Raw genomic sequence first — 22,209 nt, 5'->3', positions numbered from 1 at the left:
TGCTTTTCTATATCATTTAACAAAATCACCCAAGCATAGACTTATTCCGTTTGATAGCAAGTGAAAATACATAACGAAACAAAACTAACAAAAAATATTATCAGCATTTCAAATACGTGCCCGTTACAAGTGGTCAAAGTCAAAACTAAAATAAAAATGAGTATATCATTAATATAAGCAATTTTTTTCTATATTTTATAATAGCGTCAAAAACAATCCTTTAGTTTGTAGCATTTGTAATTCCAACTTTATACGGAATTAAAATAGTGTTATTTATAAAAGTGGTCAAAGTTTAAAGAAATTACATAAGCATCATAACTTAAAAATGGCGCATGGCGCCAACGCGCTTCTGACATGCAAATTATGGGGTTAAAATGACAATATAATTTAATTTGGCCCTTCTAAACTAATTGCTGGCGAAAACTTATTTTTATTTATTATATTTTATCACTATGTCGACAGATAGAGGTTTTGGTAAGTTATATTAATATTTTCTCAGATAATATGAAACTATGTAATACAAGAACTAGAAAAGATTGCTAATTTTATTATTTTCAGATAAATTTAACCATTATAAAATATATGAATAAAATACATGAATCTTAAAAATATATAAGATATAAAATTTTTATTACAAATGTAATAGATTATATTGCAGCTACCCAAATTTATAGTAAATAATAAAAAAATAAATGATATACGTAAAAAAAAGTTAATTCTTATCCCCCATTAGTAACATTTTTATGGTTTTAAGATACTACGCTATCTTATATCTCCAATAATTGTTAAAAAATAAATAAATTATAAAACTGCCATCTAGCGAAACTCTGCTGCACTACATTGTTACACATTAGTACGTAAATAGTTTGTGTAGTCGTTTGTTTATTGAATACGGAATATAACTAATTTTTATCTCATCTACATACTATAAAAGATTTTAGTACATTTTGTTATATAATTTAATATCATTCTAGATTTCCACAAATCACCTGTAAAGTTCTTCTAAAAGATATATAAATAACTACAAAAGCACTTCAACTATTACCAGTGTTGCTAAGTAAAAAAAATATGTGCTCAATGATTTAAAATTTTTTCAAATATTCGAAATGAATTTGTTGATAGTGACAATGTCTCGATTATATTAGAGAGCATAGAATAATATGCATCAAAATAATATGCAAACAGTAGAAGTATTTATTTAATTACATTATTCAATTACTCTATTACATATATTATTAAATAAGTTTTTTGGAAATAAATTTTTATATCTATCAAATATTAATTTCTTTAGCTTTTAAACGACCCATATATTAAAAAAATAATAACGTGCTAAATCAACATTTTTTCCTTAATCAAAAACGGACCAAATTCTAATTTTTTTTAAATGTAATAGACAATTTCATGAAGCAAACCTATAAAACTTGACAGTTACATTTTTTAAGAAAAAGGATTTTTACAAAAATGTGCCTGTTTTTCGTTTTATTAAGTCACTTTTGATTACCATATCGGAATTTTTTTGTATTATAATACTTAACAACGTATAATATATATATAGTGCAATATATGTTATCTAGTTATTAAATTTTTGATTTGGAACTTAATTGCAATGTTTTTCTTCTGTAGTCTTGATTGTTTAACTTCTGATGAATAAGATTTATTTCTAATAAGCACTTTTATTTACGGTTTTTTAATGCATTGGTAATTAAATTTTTTTCTGTGAATTTGAATAACGAAGTAAAATTATTTTATGCTGGCAACAAATTTGCGTTCGAACTTCGAATCCGTTCGACTTGTGTTTTGCGACTATACTACATTCGGCAGTTGCAGCACGGAAGAGCAGTCCGTAGATTCAACTAGGATTACTGGTAAGTACCAAACTATTGTCCTTTATTATTACTATATTTGTTTCTAATAAATAAATAAAATGTTTAAATTTTGTAAAAGTGTTATACCTGTTAAAGCCATTTGGGCTCAGGATATTTGAAATATTTCCTTTGATTATCAATGGCGCCGTTTCTATTAATTTAAAAATTATTTAACTTTTATTTAATATTATGTACAACTGAAAACTTATTAAACGAATCGTTTGTTTTTATTAATTCTTACAACTTTGAGGTTTTTTTTTTAATTTTATTCAAATTAGAATATGAGATTTCGTAAATATTGTTTTCCAATTAAAAATTTCGGCATAAACATTAACGACAATATTACAGATGCACAGAAGTTTTAAATTCGAAAAGACAGTTGTTCTCTTTCTCTCCTGTGTTTAGGGTTTATGTAACTAATTTATAAACTTTATCTAATGAATTATTACTCTAAAACATTAGTACAAAACATTATTTCTTATGAGAATTGAGTTTACTTTGATTTGTTATGTACAATTTACAAACAAACTGAGGCAAGGTAAGATTTAAATTTTTTTACGCTTTTGAATTGTTATTATTAAGAAATCTTAAATATAAGTCGCCATTTTGGTATAATCTTGAATTAATGTTTTATATTCCTTAGCGATTTGAATTTTCAAACTTTTTTTATGCTTTCACTTTAAAACTTTCGATGAAATTTTTTCAAATGTTTTTTGCTTTTGACACTACAAGTCTAAGCGGATAATATTGTAATATTCAAGTAATATGTGGATTGTATTATAACAACATTTTACAATTTTGTTAGTGCTTTTGTACAGAAATAATTTAAATAGCTTATTTTTTTGACTAATGTTGTTTTTACTAGTTTGCATATTAAATTGCAGAGCGGCGAAGCTTCTTATCATTATGTGTAATGCTGGCTAGATATTATAGAATGCTTTAGAATCCTTTTTAAATATGATAGGTAAAAAGATCCGGTTAATTTCAGTTATTACTGTATTAGTCATTAATGCGTTTACGTATATGAAAACTCTTAAAATAATGTTATTTGTTTGTGTAAAAAAAACTGCTAGTTTTCGTCGGCGTTTTTATGAGTTAAATCTATTAGACGCCATAGTTTGAGCGAATCAACGTTTATAGTAGGCGGGCGAAGGGGCGTTGTAGTGCCATCATGGCGTCTGTTATTTAAAATGTCAACGTATTGTAACGATGTTTGTTTAAATTTTGTTTTAATTGCCTTTAACTATTTATCTTTATTATTATTATTTTTTTGTTATGTGCCAGTTTATTTTAATTATTGGATTGAATTATAAAGTAAATACTTTCAGTATATAGTGTTAGATAATTATTTTAACCGTCTAAGGTCTTCCACATTACGTTTAGCCATGGATAGAGCTATCCCCAGAATTACATAAAATGATGATAATGATATTAATTTTAGTGCTAATGTGCCTTGTAATATTGAAAGTTAAAAATTTTTTTTTAATTATTTTTCGTCTTCATTTAGATGATTGAGTGTAGGTGGTTTTCTTAAGTGGGGCATGCATTCGTACGTATTTAGCTGAAGGTAAATTCGAAATAATTTTCGAAATGATTGTACTGCGGAGTGCCTGCGGTATCGCTCGGGGTGTCTGGCGATCCATTGCTAGGTGTTCCTCGGTATTGCTGGCGGAGGCTCTGGCCCCTGCGGGTTTTGGTGCCTCGATGCCTTGAGCGCTGTACGCTAAGGTTGCCACAGTCTCACTTTAACATATATTATATTTTTATTTTTAATAAAATAATTTAAAGCTGTTTACTAATAGTTTAACTTTTTGCTGCCAGTTCTTAATGCTGTTATGATTTTAATTAATTTAAATTCAGAAATTAATCTGTCAAATATACATTGATCAGAATTTCAGTTTTATTTAGCTCTATATTGATTTAATTATTCCGAGATGAGCAGACGATTTTTACATAACCAAAAATAAACATTTTTAGATACATGCGTCAATTATGAAGTACATATATTCAATTTAAGCTAATTTACGACAGAACAATTAAAAAAAATTATGAATTTGTTAACGGAGTTCATATTAATACTGTTATAGTTATTTGTAGCATAAAGCATACAGTATATACTTTATCACATATAGTATATACATACTAGTCTCTGGATATGCGCAGCGTAAGACCGGTGATAACTGCGATCTTTGGGTGATATCAGCTGACATAATGATGATAAAATATATAGTACATACTATACAAGGTGATTGTTTATAGATCTACAAGCTTTATAGGGGTGAATGCGTTATGTATGATATCTAGTATAGAATCGAATTTGTTATTTCGATCTAAGATTATCTTTTGCGACTTCCGCGAGCTACGTGGATATCCTCTCCTGGACATAGGTCTTCATAGATTTCCTATATTTTGTTTTAAAAATTTTTTGTGTTATGAATTTTTGTCGGATTTTGTCCAATTAGACGCGCGTTTATTAAACAGTTTTATTATTTAATCTTATTGGGTTTTGTTACGTCAACAATTACTAAATTTTTTTATTTACTATTTAATTTGCTTGCATTTAAATTATTATAATTGATATACTTTGCTCTAACAAATCATATTTTTCGGTGCTTAGCGAATGTAAATAACGTTTATACCATTTTTCTCGGTTGATTTTAATGTTTTTTTTTTTTCAAATTGGCTTTCGCTTGATTCTCCGCTGACAGTTTTTTTTAATTGTTTATTTTTATTAAAGCTATCTTATAAAAGAATGTTTTTGTTAGAAGTGCTTAAGCGAAAAATTTTACAATACGCATAAATAAAAAGCGAACGTTGTTTAGACATGTGTACAATAAAAAGATATTAATTATGATTATTCGAGAAATTTAATTTAAATACGTTATATTAGATACTTTTCGGGATCTTTGGAGTCGTTGGTAAATATGGTGGGGACCCTAAACTCCCATTAGCAATAGCGACTCTGAGAACGATCAATCGACGTGGTCTCTCCATCGTTATGGCGCAAGTGTTTTAATAGTATCGTGAACTACGCATACCCTGAACGGGCTGCGCATAATAGAACAGTGCGAAGATTTGCTAATAATAAAAAAAATCCTTACGGCTATCGGGGTTTTAGTGGTTAGGAAGTCAACATCCTCGCCTTCCCCTTCGGGAATCTTAAACATCCTGAAGATTTCACGTCGAAACCAAAAAAAAGGTTAGATATATTTTAAACTATGTTATCGTTTACACATTTAAATGCATTTATAATCGTTTAAAAGATTTCTCTATGGTAATAGATTTTTTATTACGATAAGTTCTGTTGAGTAAGAAGTTTTTTGCGAAATTTACTTTGAATTGAACAATTGAGGATTTCAAGATTCGATTTTCTGTATACCACTTCTTTTGGCATTATTTACGTAACATATCTTTAATAGAGTATCTGTAAGAAACACCACGTACTATGTACATTGTAAGGAACTTATGTACTATGTAAAAAAGGTGTATTAATTTTGAGAGTATATAGTATAGATAGTAAGAAGTGATTTAATCTTCGTTACTACAACAGTTTAGCTTGTTTGTTGATATTAATAAATCATTCTTAAAATTTGTTAGACCATTATTAAATATATTATTATATATTAAACTGATATAATTAATGTCTACACTATAAATATTTTGCATGAAAAATTAATTACTCCTAGATAAAATGTTAAACATTTTCGGGCAGTGGTAGTCCAGTGGTAGAGTGAGACTTCAGATCGTAGATCTCAGGTTAGATTTAAGAGATACAATCCATATGTATTAATTATAAAGAATCGCTAACGAAGAAGTTTCCAGAAGATGGAAAGTAGCGTCCTCTGCATACTATAATATCATGCTGCGATCGCCAACCGGCCTTCCAAGCGTGGCGATTATGGTATATCCCCCATAGATATCTTTAGGGGATGCTTTAACCTTTCAGTAGGTATATGGGCTGAAATGGTGAAGAATTTGGATTTAAATATTATTATTAATACATATATATTCTTTTAAATTATATAAACTGTGGGAGATAATTTAAAATGCACATATCAATTTAGCTTAGTTTAGTATGGATTACATCTCTTGTTACTAGTCTACCATTTTTTATAAATACCTCAGATCTGAGTAGCGCAGGAAAAAAAATAAATAATCGGGACTTTTATATATTATTTCTTTTAAATATTTATTTACATTTCCAATTCCAAGGTGTACTATCTTTTATAGGTTATGTACAGTGTAGCTAAACATTAGTAATATATAACGCTGTTTTGACGATGACGAATCGTATTGTAAAAGCCCAAGTTACCAAAATTACTAATTGAACACATTCCGTGCCACAGCAATTTTTTAAGATTTTCCATTCAGGCCGCGTGAGGTGCATACGATCCACAATATAAAAATTTATAAAAGTAGTTTAAGACGTATGCTTTACACCTTTTCAACACTGCAAAGCCATAATTGGCGGGTAAAAGTTATAAATTTTAATATGCATTACGTACGCGCATACGTAATGTAAAGTTACATTCGACCCTACAAATCATTTTTTAAGAATCCTTTATTTTTCAATGAGAACTGCAAATGGCCTGAACTGAAGCGCAGCGCGGTTGAGTGTTAACACATTCATAGCGCGGCATGGAATTAGTTAACACTCTACTCGTTAATAATTCTGTGTAAACATTTTCTCGAGTAACAGTAAAGATAAAGAATAATTGCTAATACAGTTTAAATTACGGTGAACTGAGAATACTTGTGAAAGTGACTGAAAAAATCCGATTAAGTTATCATGGGTTCTTGGATCTGGTTTCATTAGGAACCTTTGGGATGCCACCATAGAAGAGCATAAGTAGATTCTAGTTTCTATAAAATTACTCTAATATATATAAAGCCTATAAAGTACACCGGTGATCATAATATATGTGACATATCTGTTCTTAGCAAGTTAAGTTTATTGGTAAACTGTCTGTTAAGAAAGATTTTTAACTGCCGGAAATTATTGGCCTTTCGCATTTTTAATAATGAATAAATTACTATAACACCTTAGTGATCACTACTTTTTATTAAGTGTTAAATAATAAATGCGATCGATAAAAATTGACCGTAATACGTATAAATATACAGCGCCTGTTCTGTTAAACGCGCAAAGTACTAAACAAAACGAATTGCAAACACGCATTTCATAATAGCCATCATATATTCTGAAATTATTTAATTGCAATTTTCTTAGTCTTACAAACAAAAATTTTCTACAAAATATTAGGAAATTTCTAAAATAAAGTCGATTAAAATCTGAAAGAGAAACTTTTTTTTTTTTAATGATTAATGGACTGTTCGAAACTTAAATCTATTTTTTGAAATTAATAAAATAACAAAACAGGTTTCATTATTTTTAAAATCGTTACAACCCTACCTATACGTTTCTCCTTTTGCCAACATTGTCTCTTTTATAAAATAATCATATTTGCATGTGAAGTTCTGCGGCCAATGTGGCTAAATGATAATTTATGACCACTACAGTTCTATATAGGAAGCCGAAGGCGGATCGTGACGTGTATCTCTAGTTTATTGTTCGTTAAATGTTAAGAAATTAAAAATAAAAACAATTCTACATTGATAGGCGGAAATATGATAAATGGGGAGTTGAAATTAATTAAGTTTGCTTCAGAGGCTTTTTTCACATCTCTCAAGTTTGCTATTGTATGATTTCTATAATATGATATTTGATTGTATTTTGAAAACACGTTTTAAAAATTTTGTCTATAACGAAGTCTGTAAAACTTTAAATGTATTGCATGATAGTATAGAGGCATTACAAGAGTTTGTTGTAAAAGCGTACACGGTCGCAAAGTTTTACGGAACCCAGAGAACGGTGTAACATGCATGTATGTGACTGTTGTTTATTTAGCAATAGCTATAGTATTGACAAAATGAAAATGACAGTTTTCACTCACCGAACCTGCGTCGCTTGATCAATTAGATCATAGTAAATTAGAAAGCTGTGTTCACATTGGCAATCAAACTAGGTAAGACAAACTTTAAGAAAGCCTTTAATGGACAAATCCAACTGTCTGAAACGTCTTCTCGTTCAACCTAAGTGCCTCAGTGATGATCCTCGGTAATGCAACGTGGTCTCTTACTTGGCAAGCTCACAGTTCCACATACTGCCATAGTGTTATTTTCGTGGAATTATGTGTATATCTAAGACTTACTAAATTTCTAGTTTTATCATAGAGAAACTTTCATCTATACACTTCTGTTTCGTTTTAGAAGCTTTACATTTATAGCGTATAGCTCAGGGCGGCTGGAACTAGCCGTGCCTTGGGCAAAAACATCAACTATTGATAAAGGGAACTGCGAGCAGCAGAGGAGCCCCGGGGCGTAGCCTTCGGTCACTCAGTCGGTACTCTCATTGTATGCCTACGCCGAAATTAAATGGTTTATGTACTCGATATGATTCATTTTTTTATTTATAATTGAGCGATAGAAAGGTGGAGCTACATAACTTCATATATCCTAAATATCAAGGCCTGGCTTTATTTCTCACCGTTTTTATTTCTCATTATGTCAATAAAAAAATTAAGATTAAGTAAACATAACTGGTAACTCAATAATTTATTCATATTTATATGAATAATATTGAACGTCAAAATTTAATTGTTTTCAATTTAAGTATACAGTCTATCTTAACTACACAAATGAAGAAAGTTTTCTTACGAGTATAATAATAAGTGACGTGTTAAGGTAACTTTAAAATTATGTTAAATATATAGCTTATAGATTCAGGGTACTTGAATTCAATGGCTGAATAGAATGCTGACTGTACCCAAAGGCGTTGCGCATCGCCTGCAGCTAAATAACCCATTCCCTATTTGGAGTTATTTTGTCCCGCTATAAAATAAAACTTTTTTTTTTTAATTTTTTAAGCCACTTCACTGGTCACAAACTATGGCAGGATTGTTTTCCTATCGGTGTACCAGATGTGAAATTTGGTATATCTAAGTTCTATGAAAGACAATTATTTTAATCGAATTAAACAAAAAACAGTTTCCAATACAATTTCTTGTCTGAACCGTAATAGTGTTTGTGACGCAGGAATATAAATACTCTCACAGACTTCCTGCTGTCAAAGGCGATTGGTCTATCGCAATAGAAAAAAAATTACTAGGTGATTGGACATAGGAGTAAAGGTCTTAAAGGTCACCCCTTTAAGACCTTCATATGTTGTTCATTTGTTAGCAAAAGACCTGTACATTCATCTGTATATGGTTTTTACTATCTCCAATAAACCTGTATTTGATAATGATAAAATAAAATTGCAGTATTATCAATGCAATATTTTCTTTTCTTAACCCTTAATAGCCTAGAGTTTCAATTTTGATACCAATCTTTTAAACCGAATGTTCACATTACTATTAGTTTTTTTTATAGGTTGGCTGTACGAATTTTACTGTTGTATAATATTCTTTCCAACGAAATTTAAAAAAAAAATCAATTTTTCCCTTCATCTAGACCCTCAAGCAAACACAGTAATATTTAAAAAAAAAATCACTATCGTAAATCAGGCTATTAAGGGTTAAACCATTTTCCTCGTGTCCTAATAAAAATACAAAATATAGGCAAATTAGTCTCAGCTCTTCTCGATTACATAGATATAATGATCGATTGATTTCGATATTTTATGTGTTATATAGTGGCATACTAGATGTATTATTGATTTTGTGCGTAAAGAATTATTGTAGGAATTCTCAGGAGGACGCTGCTCGGTTGCGTTGGCTTTGCACCGCAGGCGGTTGGGCCACGCAGCCGGCGGCGTCAAGTAATTACGATTCGTACGGTAGAGCATACCCGCCTAAAGCGTCGCCGCGGGAAAATCCCGCTTGCTTTTGTATCGTACCGGGTTCGCCTGGAAATAGAAAGAAAACAAACACCGCGAGCTAATAATGACAACGACTCCGCCAGGTTTCTTAGACCAGTTGTATTAAAATATTAAATAAAACCTTAAAACATAATAATCATTTGAAGAACGTTCACGCAATAGCCGTCTCACTTTACAATTTAGCCTCCAGCGTTCAAGTTTAGTTCTGAACTTTTATTAATCCACCATGAAATTCTTTATAATTTTCACCGAAACGCTTTATAATTGTTATATGAACTTTAAAAACGTGGAGGTTACCGCTTAATGAGACTAACAAAAGGATAAAATAATTGCATTCACTTTTTATGTCCCTACTGTATTTATAATTAATAAGCCGGAAAATAAATACATATCTTTGTGTATTTTTACATTCATTAATACAATTGTTCAAATATATGAAAAATGAACCAAAAGTTGGTCGAAGGTAATCGCACTGTAGCTATTTAAAACGTAAAAATTAACTATGAGGCAAATAACACTGAACATTGTTTTATATTTTTTAATTAAATCTAAAATTAATTTAGGCAAAACGATTTTTTTTGCCATCAGTAAAATCGTTTGTTACTGGTTTCATAGATGACTTAAGAGTTATATCATGTTTGCTTTTGATATTAATTTGCTTTTACCGGCTAACTTTCGGTTATTGTATTCAGTATCGCTGGATTTACCACCTAGATACTGATAAAAATTTTACCACCGAGTTTAGTGTACAGCCTAAACACGATTCTATCATTGTATTTAGGATCGCTAGACCAAGGAACTTAGATACGACACTAGATTTTTTACAAATATTTTTCAAGTGCATGGGCACTTAGAGATGATTTACAATGAATAAGCTTTCATTAAATATATAATTTACGATATAACGTCATTAGGGTTGTTTACATTTAGTGTTTTAAAAGTAAACATCTGTGGAAACAAGTTTTCCGTCGTAACGAAAGAGGTTGGCGTCATTAAAAAGTCCTGCAACTAAATTGTCTATAAAATCCATTTAATTCGTATTTACAGTTTTTACTCTTAATTAACTCAGTTTTCTTTGTCAACAAAATAAAAATAAATTTGTACTTTTAAATCATTAATTAATTATAATTGAAATGTTAACAAAAGTTTTTCGGAGATTGTAAAAGTAAACAAAACTAAATTGTCTATTTATATAGGCGATTATAGATAAATGAAATATCTATCAGTGCTAAAACCATTAATGATGGTATTATACAAATTTTCCGTTACAGCAACACTATGTATGTATGTAGCTTCGAATTTCGACACTAAGCCTGTTTTGCAACAATACTGCCCTGAGCATTACTGTGATCTACAGATAATATTTGATTCAAAATAGTTTGATCAAGTATACTGGATGCAGGCCGCTTCAAACCGTTGCAATTGCAAATCGATGGAGAGGCTTAGGTCATGCAATGGACATCCTACGGTTGAAACGATGGAATGTTGTTTTAATCCTGTAAACGAGATAAACATCTCATGATAATTTTGGCCATAGGAAGGCCACTGATAAACAAATACTGCCTTTCAAAAATAGATTTTCAAAAGGACTTGTTGAAAGAAGCCTGGGCTCAGCGTTTTCCGATAACTTTGACAAGGTTTCCTGTCCACCTTGTGGGCGGACATCCACTCCCACTGAAGATGTAGACAAATGTTTAATATGGTATCATAATATTAAAGTTATCTTAACACGAAAAATACATACAACGTTGATATATATATATATATATATATATATATATATATATATATACATATTACATATATATATACATATTACATATATATATACATATATATATATAAATATATATATATATATATATATATACGACGCTTTTAAAAATTTAAAACATTACCAGTGACGGTTATCGGTATCAATTTTTACGTCAAGTTGTAGTAAATTCACTTCGAAAATATTTTAAAGAGGTCGAGGATTTACATCGCACTGACTTTTTGGTATCAACGAATTGGCATACGAAGATATAGTGCCGCAGAGCGGCTGTGTATTCGGTCGCCGGGGGCGAAGTCTCCGCAGGCGCATACGCCTCTCATCTTTAACTTTTCTCAACTCTTGCTGGCAAACCCTGAGGCGTTTCTTCCTTAGATGGAAGTAATGGGAACAAAAATAATATAAGCTCTCATTGGTATAACGCTTTCGTAACTGTATGAAGGTATACCATAAGCAAGTAATTCATTGTAGCGTCGAAATGTCGTTGACATCATGGCGTCTTGAATTCAATAAACAATTTAATTAATTTATTTTTTTATTTATTTTATATTCTTTATTGTACACGTTAAAAAACATTTAAAGAAATATTTAAAGGCGGTCTTATCACACAAGGCAATCTCTTACAGACAACCATGGTATGGAAAAGGTAAAAGTACTAATAAAGGTTAGTTTACGTGTACAAAAAATACATATTCACAAACAAATGAACATAAACATACATAAACAAACATAAACAAACATAGACATATATAGACATACATACGTATATAACATATATACTTATAATAAATAAGGTTTAATACATATTATAAATATAATACAACAATAAATAAAAACATCTAACTGACTTCGATCAGTATTGGTTCGATCGATGGATTAATGTTCCGATTGTATTGATTTTTTATTTATAGACAACGTTGAACACAAACAACGGACTTTGAAAGTTTCATTTTCCTTATAACGCAATAATTCAAATCGCAACTAAAAAAATAATTTCTGTAGAAATTTCTGACTTGTAACTAATAATAATAAATCTTTTCTTATTTATTTGTTTATATTAACTGTTGTTAACACTGTTGGTATGAACTTTAGTATTAGTGTAGTGAATTGATGTTTCCGAGTTATGAATCTCGTATTGAGTTACCTACTCTACCAATCTTAATGCGTTATGGACTGTATCAAGTGCGTAATACATGGCGATTGTTTATAAGAGCTTTATTAGAATAAATGTAAAGCTCGTTTGCCGTCAATAATGTACACCCTTTCAAATCAATGGTTTAATAAATAGTATATAACGTAATGATAATATAGCAACTAAAAACATAATCAAAATTAGAATCACTATTATCTTTTTTATGTCCACGCAGATTGTTACTGTCAGAAATTACTGGCCCGTGACATTTCAATAAAAAATAAATTAACCAAACATTTCAAAGTGGTGACTTTATAATGCATATACATTCATAAAAGATTTTAAACACTAATTGCTCTATATGCAAAGAGTTAAAATTATTAAATGTATAAGTTAGTTAATTTTTAATATTCGATTTGTACTTTTAGGACGATGATATTTATTAATTATTAAATCGCCGTACGACTTGCTTCATTGTTCGTGGGGGGAAACTTCCGTACATCGCCGCACTCGCTTCGCTCAGTCTTCAGTTCGACTCTGCCCGCGCGCTACGAACGACGTATATTTCAAATTACGCTCGTCCGAATCCTTTAAGTAGATACATTAATTTTTTGCTTGTGAATAACTATAACATAGTGTTATTCAAATATAAATATAACTCCTTTGAATCGTTCTTTTCTATAAATAGATTTGTGTAATTTAATTAAGAGAGATTTCATCATCAAAAAAAAATATACGGGGATAAATAATCAGCTTATATATATACTTTTTTCGGAAGTCTCAGATACAGCTTAAAGAAAAGTGAATACGTTTAGTACTTCTAATATTCGCGTAAATTCATCTGCCGGTCGTCTTCGTGTAAACCTTTTAAAAATAAACTTAATTGTACATTACATATACGTAAAAATAATCAAGCATTGGTTTTGTTTAGTCAGTTACGGTTATTCAGTGGCCAGGTATTTGGTCGTAGAAGAGTGGGAAAATAGCCACGGGCACATTTATAATGAAACCAGACAGGTAAGAGTGCACGGCGCCCTCCGGGCTAAAGAGGTGACGATGAAACCCGCAAAACCCTCCCTGTTACAACATTCGTGAGTGATTTCTTACGCTTTTACGAGTATGTAATGAATACATATGAATAATCGCACCATATACGAGCGTATATAAGTGCGAGATGTCTGTATATATATATATATATATATATATATATATATATATATATATATATATATACAGATAGTTTATATAGTTAACGTTATGTACCAGTTGATTTGATATAGGTGTAAAAGCTTTAAAGATGTGTGTGTATACCTCATTAGTCATTTGATAGTTTCTACAGCTATTTCCAATTACCCAGAGTAAAGTGATAACTCTAAAATAAGTTACATGATTTTTTTTTCTATACGGAAGGTAAAGATAGTCAAATTTAATTTATTTGAAAATTTTGGAATCTAATTTTAAAAACAATTTTGTTCGGATTTCGTTCCAGTAGACACTATGCAAACTCTAGAAATATGAGTACACCTATCCCTCCCGATTTACACGGTAAATACGTTCCTGAGAAAAACGTTGTTTGAAACATTATGAGAGATGGTAATAAAATCGGTTATTAAAACAAAAAAAAACTTATTTGGAAAACTGTGTAAAAGCGAAAACGTGTAAAACAAGTACCGTGTAAATCGGGGGATAGGTGTCCAAATATTTAATTTGAAAAGTTCTTATTAGATTTAACATTTTATATGTGACTTAAAATTGTCGTCATGCGAAAAGCAAAAAGAAACAGTTGTCTTAATTTCTCTTATATGATAATCATTGATGGTGTTTGCGATGATCGCGAACTTTCGAGAGCGTCCAAAATTAACGTAACAGAAATCTATTGATATCAGAAAAAAGGGTTTCGAGTTTTTGCTATTTCATAGCGTTTAAAGTTAGAACGTTATAAAAAAAATGTTCAAAGCTTTAACTTTAAACGGAAATATATTTGTTATTGCAAGCGAATCGTATCGTATAATTTTAAGGGTGCAAAACGTTCATGATCTTGATTGATTAGATTCAACGCAACTCTCTCGTAATCTAACGATTAATCATTTTACATGTAATGGAGCATATTGTACATGATCAAAATTGATACGAATCGTTTATATGCAAATTGATCCAAACGTGAAGAAAATCACTTCACGTAATATCACAATATTTAAAAAAAATATCAATGGAGAATTCAGAGTCCAATTTGAGTTTTTGTTAAATTGGATTCTTTAAATTCTCTCAACGTACACAAGTGTCCTCTTATTTCGGCCGTCATTGGCGAGCTCTCACAGCCACTGAACGAACCATGAAGAGGGCTATGCTCGTAATTTCTGTGCGAGATCGGTGACGTAGCGCACAGAACAGATGGACGTTCCGGCCTTGTGTAGGATATCTAGTAACAAGGTAGACGTGACCTTGTAAAGGTTGTGCAGATAGATGAACCCATCAATGATCCCATATCCAGTAGAGGACATATTACTACTGAAATAATGAATTTAAGTATCTAGTTGAAAGAGCTAATATAAATTTCTTGTTGTAGGTGCGAAAACTCTTGTGATTCACAAAGCTCAAGTTCAAGTCGGTCGGTGCCGCCTAACCAGATACGAAATCGAAGACATTCCAGGTAATCAAAATTGACTTTATGATTTTTATTATAAAATATTACATCTTTGCTCTAGAAGGTATTTGAGATTCATATTTCAATCATATCTTACGACAATCTGTGTCGAGTTTTATATTTTTATAAAATTAATTATATTAAAAATAGATTTAAAAAATTAAAACACGGATTATTGTCTCAGCTAATGGACAAAATATCAAAAATAATTTAGTCGCACCGTAGAGACTTAACCGGCCGTATTGGAAGATTGACATATGTCCAGTACTGGATATACTTCTGCTGAAGAGATGGAGCTACCCGTAGATGATCAAGATACAAGTCCAGCGCCAATGTTTCGACAACAGACTTATAGATGACCGTGGTCTTCTAGACGGCCGTTATCATTTTAGCCGTATGGCATTCACTGTTGGTATATAAGACTGGCATATCTAGATTTTTCGACAATTTTAACGAGGTCTTATGTATGTGTGGCATGCCTTCCGCTGCATAATCATAAGATCACCGTGTAGAAGATAATCCGGTATAATAAATCCCAATAGCACACAGACATCCTATGTTTATTATAATCAACGAAATTCAACATATGGCTCGGCGAAGTGATAAGACATACAATACGTAATAATTGTAAAATTATCTCCAGGCTTTCACCGATAAAGATGCACTACGGACGATCTGAGTACAATGCGTATATGCCCCGAGTGGCTCGCTCACCGCCGTTCCTGGCGCCGGTGCATATTGACGTCGGAGGAGTGATTTACACCAGCACGTTGCTGACTCTCACAACGTAAGTCAATTTTATATTATTTTCCATGATTTTTAATGAATTATTTACGTATTATGCTTCCTCAACCAACCTCGCCGCGTACTTCTTAGACGCGGTAGAGCTGTTTCTGTAGCACTACCAAGTTATATCTGTTAGCAATTATAGCTTCTTTTTAGCAGATCGCTAAAGGCGTTTGTTGTTAACATTTTTATAGTATTGTGCATATCGCTATCAATTTGTTATTAACATAAAATATAACCAGTGTAATAATAATTCAGAAAGAATTATTAGGTCTTCCCTTATTCCGCGATTTCTTGCAAGTAAGGTATTAGATCTTCACTATTGGATATGGATCCATCCCATAAATTTACAATAGGACTGGTAGTATGTTGTCTGCGTCTATCTGCAGATCTTAATAGGGTCCATGGTCTCCACTCCAGAACATTAATGCTTTAGCGATCCTCTGTTCTGTGCACTACCAAGCCTGTCGACTTCAACTTTTCAACAGATTTTAACAAAAAAAAATATTTTTTTTAAAATTATCTCTTAGTTAAAATTAATAAAATTAACAGACAATTTTCCAGCAATCCTAGAGAATGTCTTTTTTTACATGCCTACTAAAGAATCTTAAAGCTTAATAAGCACAGAATTTCGTAACTCTGAAATCGTGTACAGCGTCTTTTGGTTTAACCATGAAACTGACACGTTTTGTAATTTCGAATGCGTTCATTTTAAATTATAAACTAGGCTTCACCTACATTTAGCAGACTGAGGTACAAACGATTATTTAACCCCGGGCGATGCCTCGAGCGAGTGCCGCTTTTTGAATAATATTTTCCCGTGAGATATCGCGTATTACGCTTTTATCCCTTTGTACTTGCGCTGCGGCTTTGTTAGTCGAGTGCAATTAGATAAATGAAAAAGTCTAGTCCGCGTTAAACTACTTGTCTATTTTGTGAAGTGTCCAAGCTACTGTTTATTGATAATAGGTCAAGTTTTCTTCATTTTTATCGCATGAAAAATTACTATAACATCATCCAAAAGTCGCCACGATGGTGTGTCATACGCTGCCCGCATCTAGCGACTTATCGCGACCTAATATCACTTATTATTCGGCAATCGAATTGTCCTCAGCTAATGTCTTCAGTTCTTGCGGTGTTACGTTTATGTTATCCCGTGTACAATAGCGTAGTGTGGAACTTCTATTCACAAGGTGGACAGATAATCTCGTTACGTTCTTCAGATAGCTATTTCGGAGGGGGGAGCAGCAGTAGACGTTCTGACTTAAATGGTTATGATGAAAACATTCGATTCCGGAGTTTGCGGTAATTTTATAAAAGGTTTTATGATTTAGACATTTTATAATATTAGTACATAGTTCATAGCTATGAGCTTTATAGTGCACTACCGGCCAAATTAAAAATCTAAGACTGTACTTCATCGAATAAGCAAATCTTTCTACGGTCATAATAGAGGCCTTTACAATAGAATACTGGAATATATTCAGAAAGTTCACATTGCTACATTTAAAAGAAAATTGTCGAAAAATGATTGTGTGCAAACGTTGAAAACACACACACCTGTACACCTTAGGAATGACCTTAGGCATCCAGACTATTTCGATGTTTATTAAATTATGTAAATATATTTTATTTGAAAAAATAAATACACCAGCTAAGTATTTTTCGTCTATGCCGCTCAGGTCTGAGGCAATTCACCCGAACAGGTGATATGAATGAAGATTTTTTTGAATGAATTCAATTCAATACGCGCTCTTTTGAATGGCACTGAATACCAGTCTGAGTGGAGACGGCCGACTAGAAACACATCAGTTTCTCTTCATAAATATGAAATTTAACAATTTTTGATATGAATATAAAAATATCAACCATGTAAATGAGTCAACAATGATGAATATGGCAGAGGCCTATGTAATGCAATAGACATCCGACGACAGAAATATTGAATATGAAATTAAATCGATTTTTTTTTGTTACTTTCCAGTTACAGGAACTCGAGGCTTGGAAGGATGTTTTCTGGTTCGCTACCGGTCGTGTTGGACAGCCTGAAACAACACTACTTTATAGATCGCGACGGTCATATGTTCCGTCACATTTTAAATTTCCTGCGAAACCAAAAACTACTTCTACCTAGTAACTTTGAGGACTTCGATCTTCTAATGGAAGAAGCCAGATACTTTCAGTTATTCGGTAAGCATATAAAGATTTAATGTCTTCGTTACACTTTTATTTGTATACATTCGTCGTGATGTCTTTTAAATATAGGTGATTGGAAAAGCTTTCAATGGATCAATAGCTAATTTGTCAGCAAAAAGCTTCAAAAAAACTCCTACTCGTATTCCCAATCATCTTGTATAAAGTCTCTCTAACTTCAGGTAGTACACAGTCTGCAGTAACAGATAGTAAACAATAATTAATTTTAATAAGCAGCTATCAGAATTTTGATGAGATTAGAAATATAATTTTAATTTTATTAATTTATTTCTACATTTCATTTCATTCTTTTAATCTGCTAGCTTTTGTAATTTTTTTTAAATTGTTTTGTTTTAAAATATAGTTTTCATTGTTACAAAAAAAATTACTTGTCATTACATCTAATAACCATCTATGTACAAACTATCATCTGGATCATCTCGGATAAAAGAAATTACTTTTGTTAACTATCATATCCATACAAGATGATTATTATAAAAGCTATATAGTGGTTTAGCGGTGGACTTCCTGAAATTATGATATTTTTACAGATATGATGTGTGCGCTTGAAGAATATTGGATCCTACATAGGAGAAACGTCTCGCAAAATCAACAGGCTAATAGAATCTTGGGCGATGTTCCCGAAAACTTCAATTAAAAACTTAGGTAAAATTGCATCTATTTAATTCAACTTATATACGGGTTTATACTGGTGTGGTGACCAAAAAGGAAATAGAAATACTTGACACAATTTCTATATTTTCTATGGTTAGTCGCAATTATTTTTAAGACTATCGACGCCCTGTAAGGCCTCCACTAAAGATCGTCACAATGAACGTTATTACGCTGCCCGTGTCTAAACTTCTCGCGACCTTATCTATGTTGTCCATACAATAGCCCTACTACCAAAGCTACCAAAATAGCTGCCAAATTTAGATTTAATGTTCTAATTTGATTTAATGACCGTCTCGAAAGACTAATTTTTATTACTTATAAAATAATCACTATAATGGTACTTCTCTGCTGGTCTGTATAATAATATGTGCTTCTTTCAAATTTTTTACAATCACAAAGTGTATGTGTGTTATGTAATTTCGGAATTTATTCAAAATAGACTACATTTTCCCTTTTTTCTTAAGGTTAGGTAAGGTTATAAACATGAATGAATTCAAAAAAACACACAACATGTATATGCGCCCCGATAGTGAAAAGTATTCAAGTTATTAAATATTTCATTTCCAGAGCCAGTGACGCCGGATGCAAACTTAAGTTCCTCACCTGCAAATGTCTGTTTAGTCAAAATATTTAAATCATAATAATATTTAATTTATCATTACAAATCTTTGTATTGTAAGAACTTAATTTGTTATTATCGTATATTATATATGACTATATTGTAGATTATGATATTATTCTTATTATAATTACATATATATAAATTAGTCTGTATGTCTGTCGCGATCGCTTGGGTCTACATATGTGGTGGAGTTTATCAGGGCAGGTAGGCAATGTTAGAGACATAACCTAATGAGCTGGAGCACAAAAATTAAAACACTTGGATCAAAGATAGACAGTTTATTTAAGGTCATCCACCTACAACTTCAGGCACACCAACGCCGTAATAAATTATTCGTAATGCGAATGATATAATTTTTACATAAAACTTTCACCGCTCATTTGTAAATATTAAACATTGATTCAAAATTGATATAAGATAGTATTTAATTACACATTCCATCACAGAAGTAAAGATTTAATACAAATTCACAAACAATAACACTAACGTCACTTGACGCCGTTCGTCATTATATATTTCATAATATTTTTCGGCGTGAGACGGGGTTTTGACAACCGCCTACAAATCATACGCCGCGCGTCCTAACATTTTGCGCATGCGTAGACCGATGGATTGACATAAGCGAAAACATTTTGACAACTGTGATTATTTCGCTACACATATACCAATCGGTTTTTCTGTTAGTTACAGATCCAATAACAATATAACTACGATTCGATCTTTAGTTTCGTTAAAAACCTATTGCTAATTCTGAATACACGTACCAACAACAATTTTTTAAATATAAAACGTTTTTTATTAGATCTAATTTATAGAAGAGTTTTAAAAGACATGACAACCATATGATTACACATGCTAAGGTTCTAAAAAAAACCAAGCATGTGCAATATCTTTTTTAATATTTGTATTAATAATTTTACACATCGGTCGTCCAATTTTTTATTTCACAATCTCTTTCAACAATACTTACATGATAACATAAATATGAATAACATACTCAAATATTTGTTTAATGTAGGTGTTTAGTAACTAACTATTATATATGATTTGTCCACGTTAAAACACTGACATTAAAAACAATATTAACTTACAAATTTTAATTGCATGTTCTTTTGGCAAATAAATATTCTTGCCACAACTCATCTAGGTATAGAAAATAAATGAATATTGAAATATCGGCGACACCGCCTGATAATTAAATACTGGAATGGGAAGCTGTGAAAATTATAATATACGCGTTAAGCCATATTAAAGTCCATTGTATTACTTTTTTAATTACTAGACGGCAGAAGTAAGTTTATCTAAGAGTCTTAGGAATTTGAATATTATTAAGAATTTAAAGTTCTTTAAGAATTTATTTGTTATTTATTATAGATTAGATATTATTTATAATATATAAGTGTAGAGGGACTTGAGTTTATGACACAATTTGAGGCTGAGGAAACGTTAGACTGGTTGTACGAATAAATTAATAACTTTACTTCATTTTCCTTATTACGAGTCTTTATTGTAAACAGTTTTTTATTTCTTTATTTATTAAGAAAGCTAAAAGAATAGTAATAATTGGTTGCTATTTCATAGGAAATATTCATTACTAAAAAAAATGAATCTATGTCATTTTAAAAACCGTTCTACAAACAACTTTCTTACCGTGGTAATTCATGTAAAATATGAAACAGTTCAAAACATATTATTAACATTCAAGTGTAATGTGTCATTTAAAATATTTTTGTTAGGAATAACAATTAGATAGTTGTATTTGATAATGTTTTTACGCCGATATATCATGTTTTTTAATTTGATTCTTTCTCTTTGCTGTGAATTTTTGTGATTTTACACTATTGGTCTACCAAGACATTCAATATCTTTGAAAGCGGTAAATGTGTTATGGTTTAGCGCCATCTCTGGTTTGAATTAAAAAACATCAACGTTTATTGGCAACGTACATTGCATATTCTTTTAGTTTATTAATTCTTTATTCTCGGTACATTTAATACAAAACGGTACTTAAAAGATGTAAATGAATAAGAATATTCTGGAAAATGGGGTAATTGTTTTAAGATTTGATTATTTTAAAAAAGTTTTTACGTTTTTCGTCCTCGGCGAATCTGTTTTAAAACTGTTTCAAATGCCTGATTTTTTTTAAATTTAATAAGCTGAACTGAAATCAAATAATTTTAATAGGTTTTTATAATGTAAACGTTAATTAAAGAAAAGATAATCATGTTCGTTTAAATTTATTTTTACATATTATTTTATATAAATTTGTTGATTATTCTCAATGTGTCTCTAATAATGTGATTGTAGATTATAATTATTATGTAAGCTTAAGTAATTTGAGACGATTTCATTAAAGATATAAATAAAAAGAATAGAGTTTTAATGTATCCCCGTGTTAAATGTTTAAAATGTTAGTTTATTACCAAACTACAATGTTCCTGTGCTGTACATTTATTTTTTATTTGTTACAGTTTTTCTTAGCTTGTTGTTTTCCAGGAAATACCATTGGTATACAGCTTTTATGTCCTAAAGGCTCTGAGACCTTCAATTCTGGTGAGATAGGTAAAGTAATAACAAAAAGTCACGAGGCATAGTTACTAAATAAAATAGGCTAGGGAAACGTTTTTTTTTTATAAAAATAT

At 30.8% G+C, this 22,209-nt stretch overlaps 1 protein-coding gene across 1 annotated transcript; it reads left to right on the top strand.

Moving 5' to 3' along the window:
- Positions 1 to 1,826: 1,826 nt before the first annotated feature.
- Positions 1,827 to 18,928, top strand: twz (BTB/POZ domain-containing protein twz). Its single transcript, XM_068768629.1, has 5 exons — positions 1,827 to 1,865; positions 15,214 to 15,297; positions 15,935 to 16,078; positions 18,062 to 18,267; positions 18,822 to 18,928. The coding sequence occupies exons 3-5, from the start codon at positions 15,951 to 15,953 to the stop codon at positions 18,926 to 18,928; spliced, it is 441 nt and encodes a 146-aa protein (XP_068624730.1). The 5' UTR covers positions 1,827 to 1,865; positions 15,214 to 15,297; positions 15,935 to 15,950.
- Positions 18,929 to 22,209: the final 3,281 nt, after the last annotated feature.

The sequence above is a fragment of the Battus philenor genome, unplaced genomic scaffold (assembly GCF_028537555.1).
Source record: "Battus philenor isolate CCGP_79_NKW_IND1 unplaced genomic scaffold, ilBatPhil1.0.hap1 SCAF_1, whole genome shotgun sequence".
Taxonomy (NCBI): domain Eukaryota; kingdom Metazoa; phylum Arthropoda; class Insecta; order Lepidoptera; family Papilionidae; genus Battus; species Battus philenor.
Note: the sequence above shows the minus strand (reverse complement) of the source record. Positions and strands in the feature narration are given on the sequence as shown.

Excerpts from the sequence above, each read along its gene's own strand:
- twz (XM_068768629.1), top strand. The coding sequence starts at position 15,951 with ATGCACTACGGACGATCTGAGTACAATGCGTATATGCCCCGAGTGGCT. Across the intron at positions 16,079-18,061 it reads ACGTTGCTGACTCTCACAAC|TTACAGGAACTCGAGGCTTG; the intron begins GTAAGTCAATTT and ends GTTACTTTCCAG. Across the intron at positions 18,268-18,821 it reads CAGATACTTTCAGTTATTCG|ATATGATGTGTGCGCTTGAA; the intron begins GTAAGCATATAA and ends ATATTTTTACAG.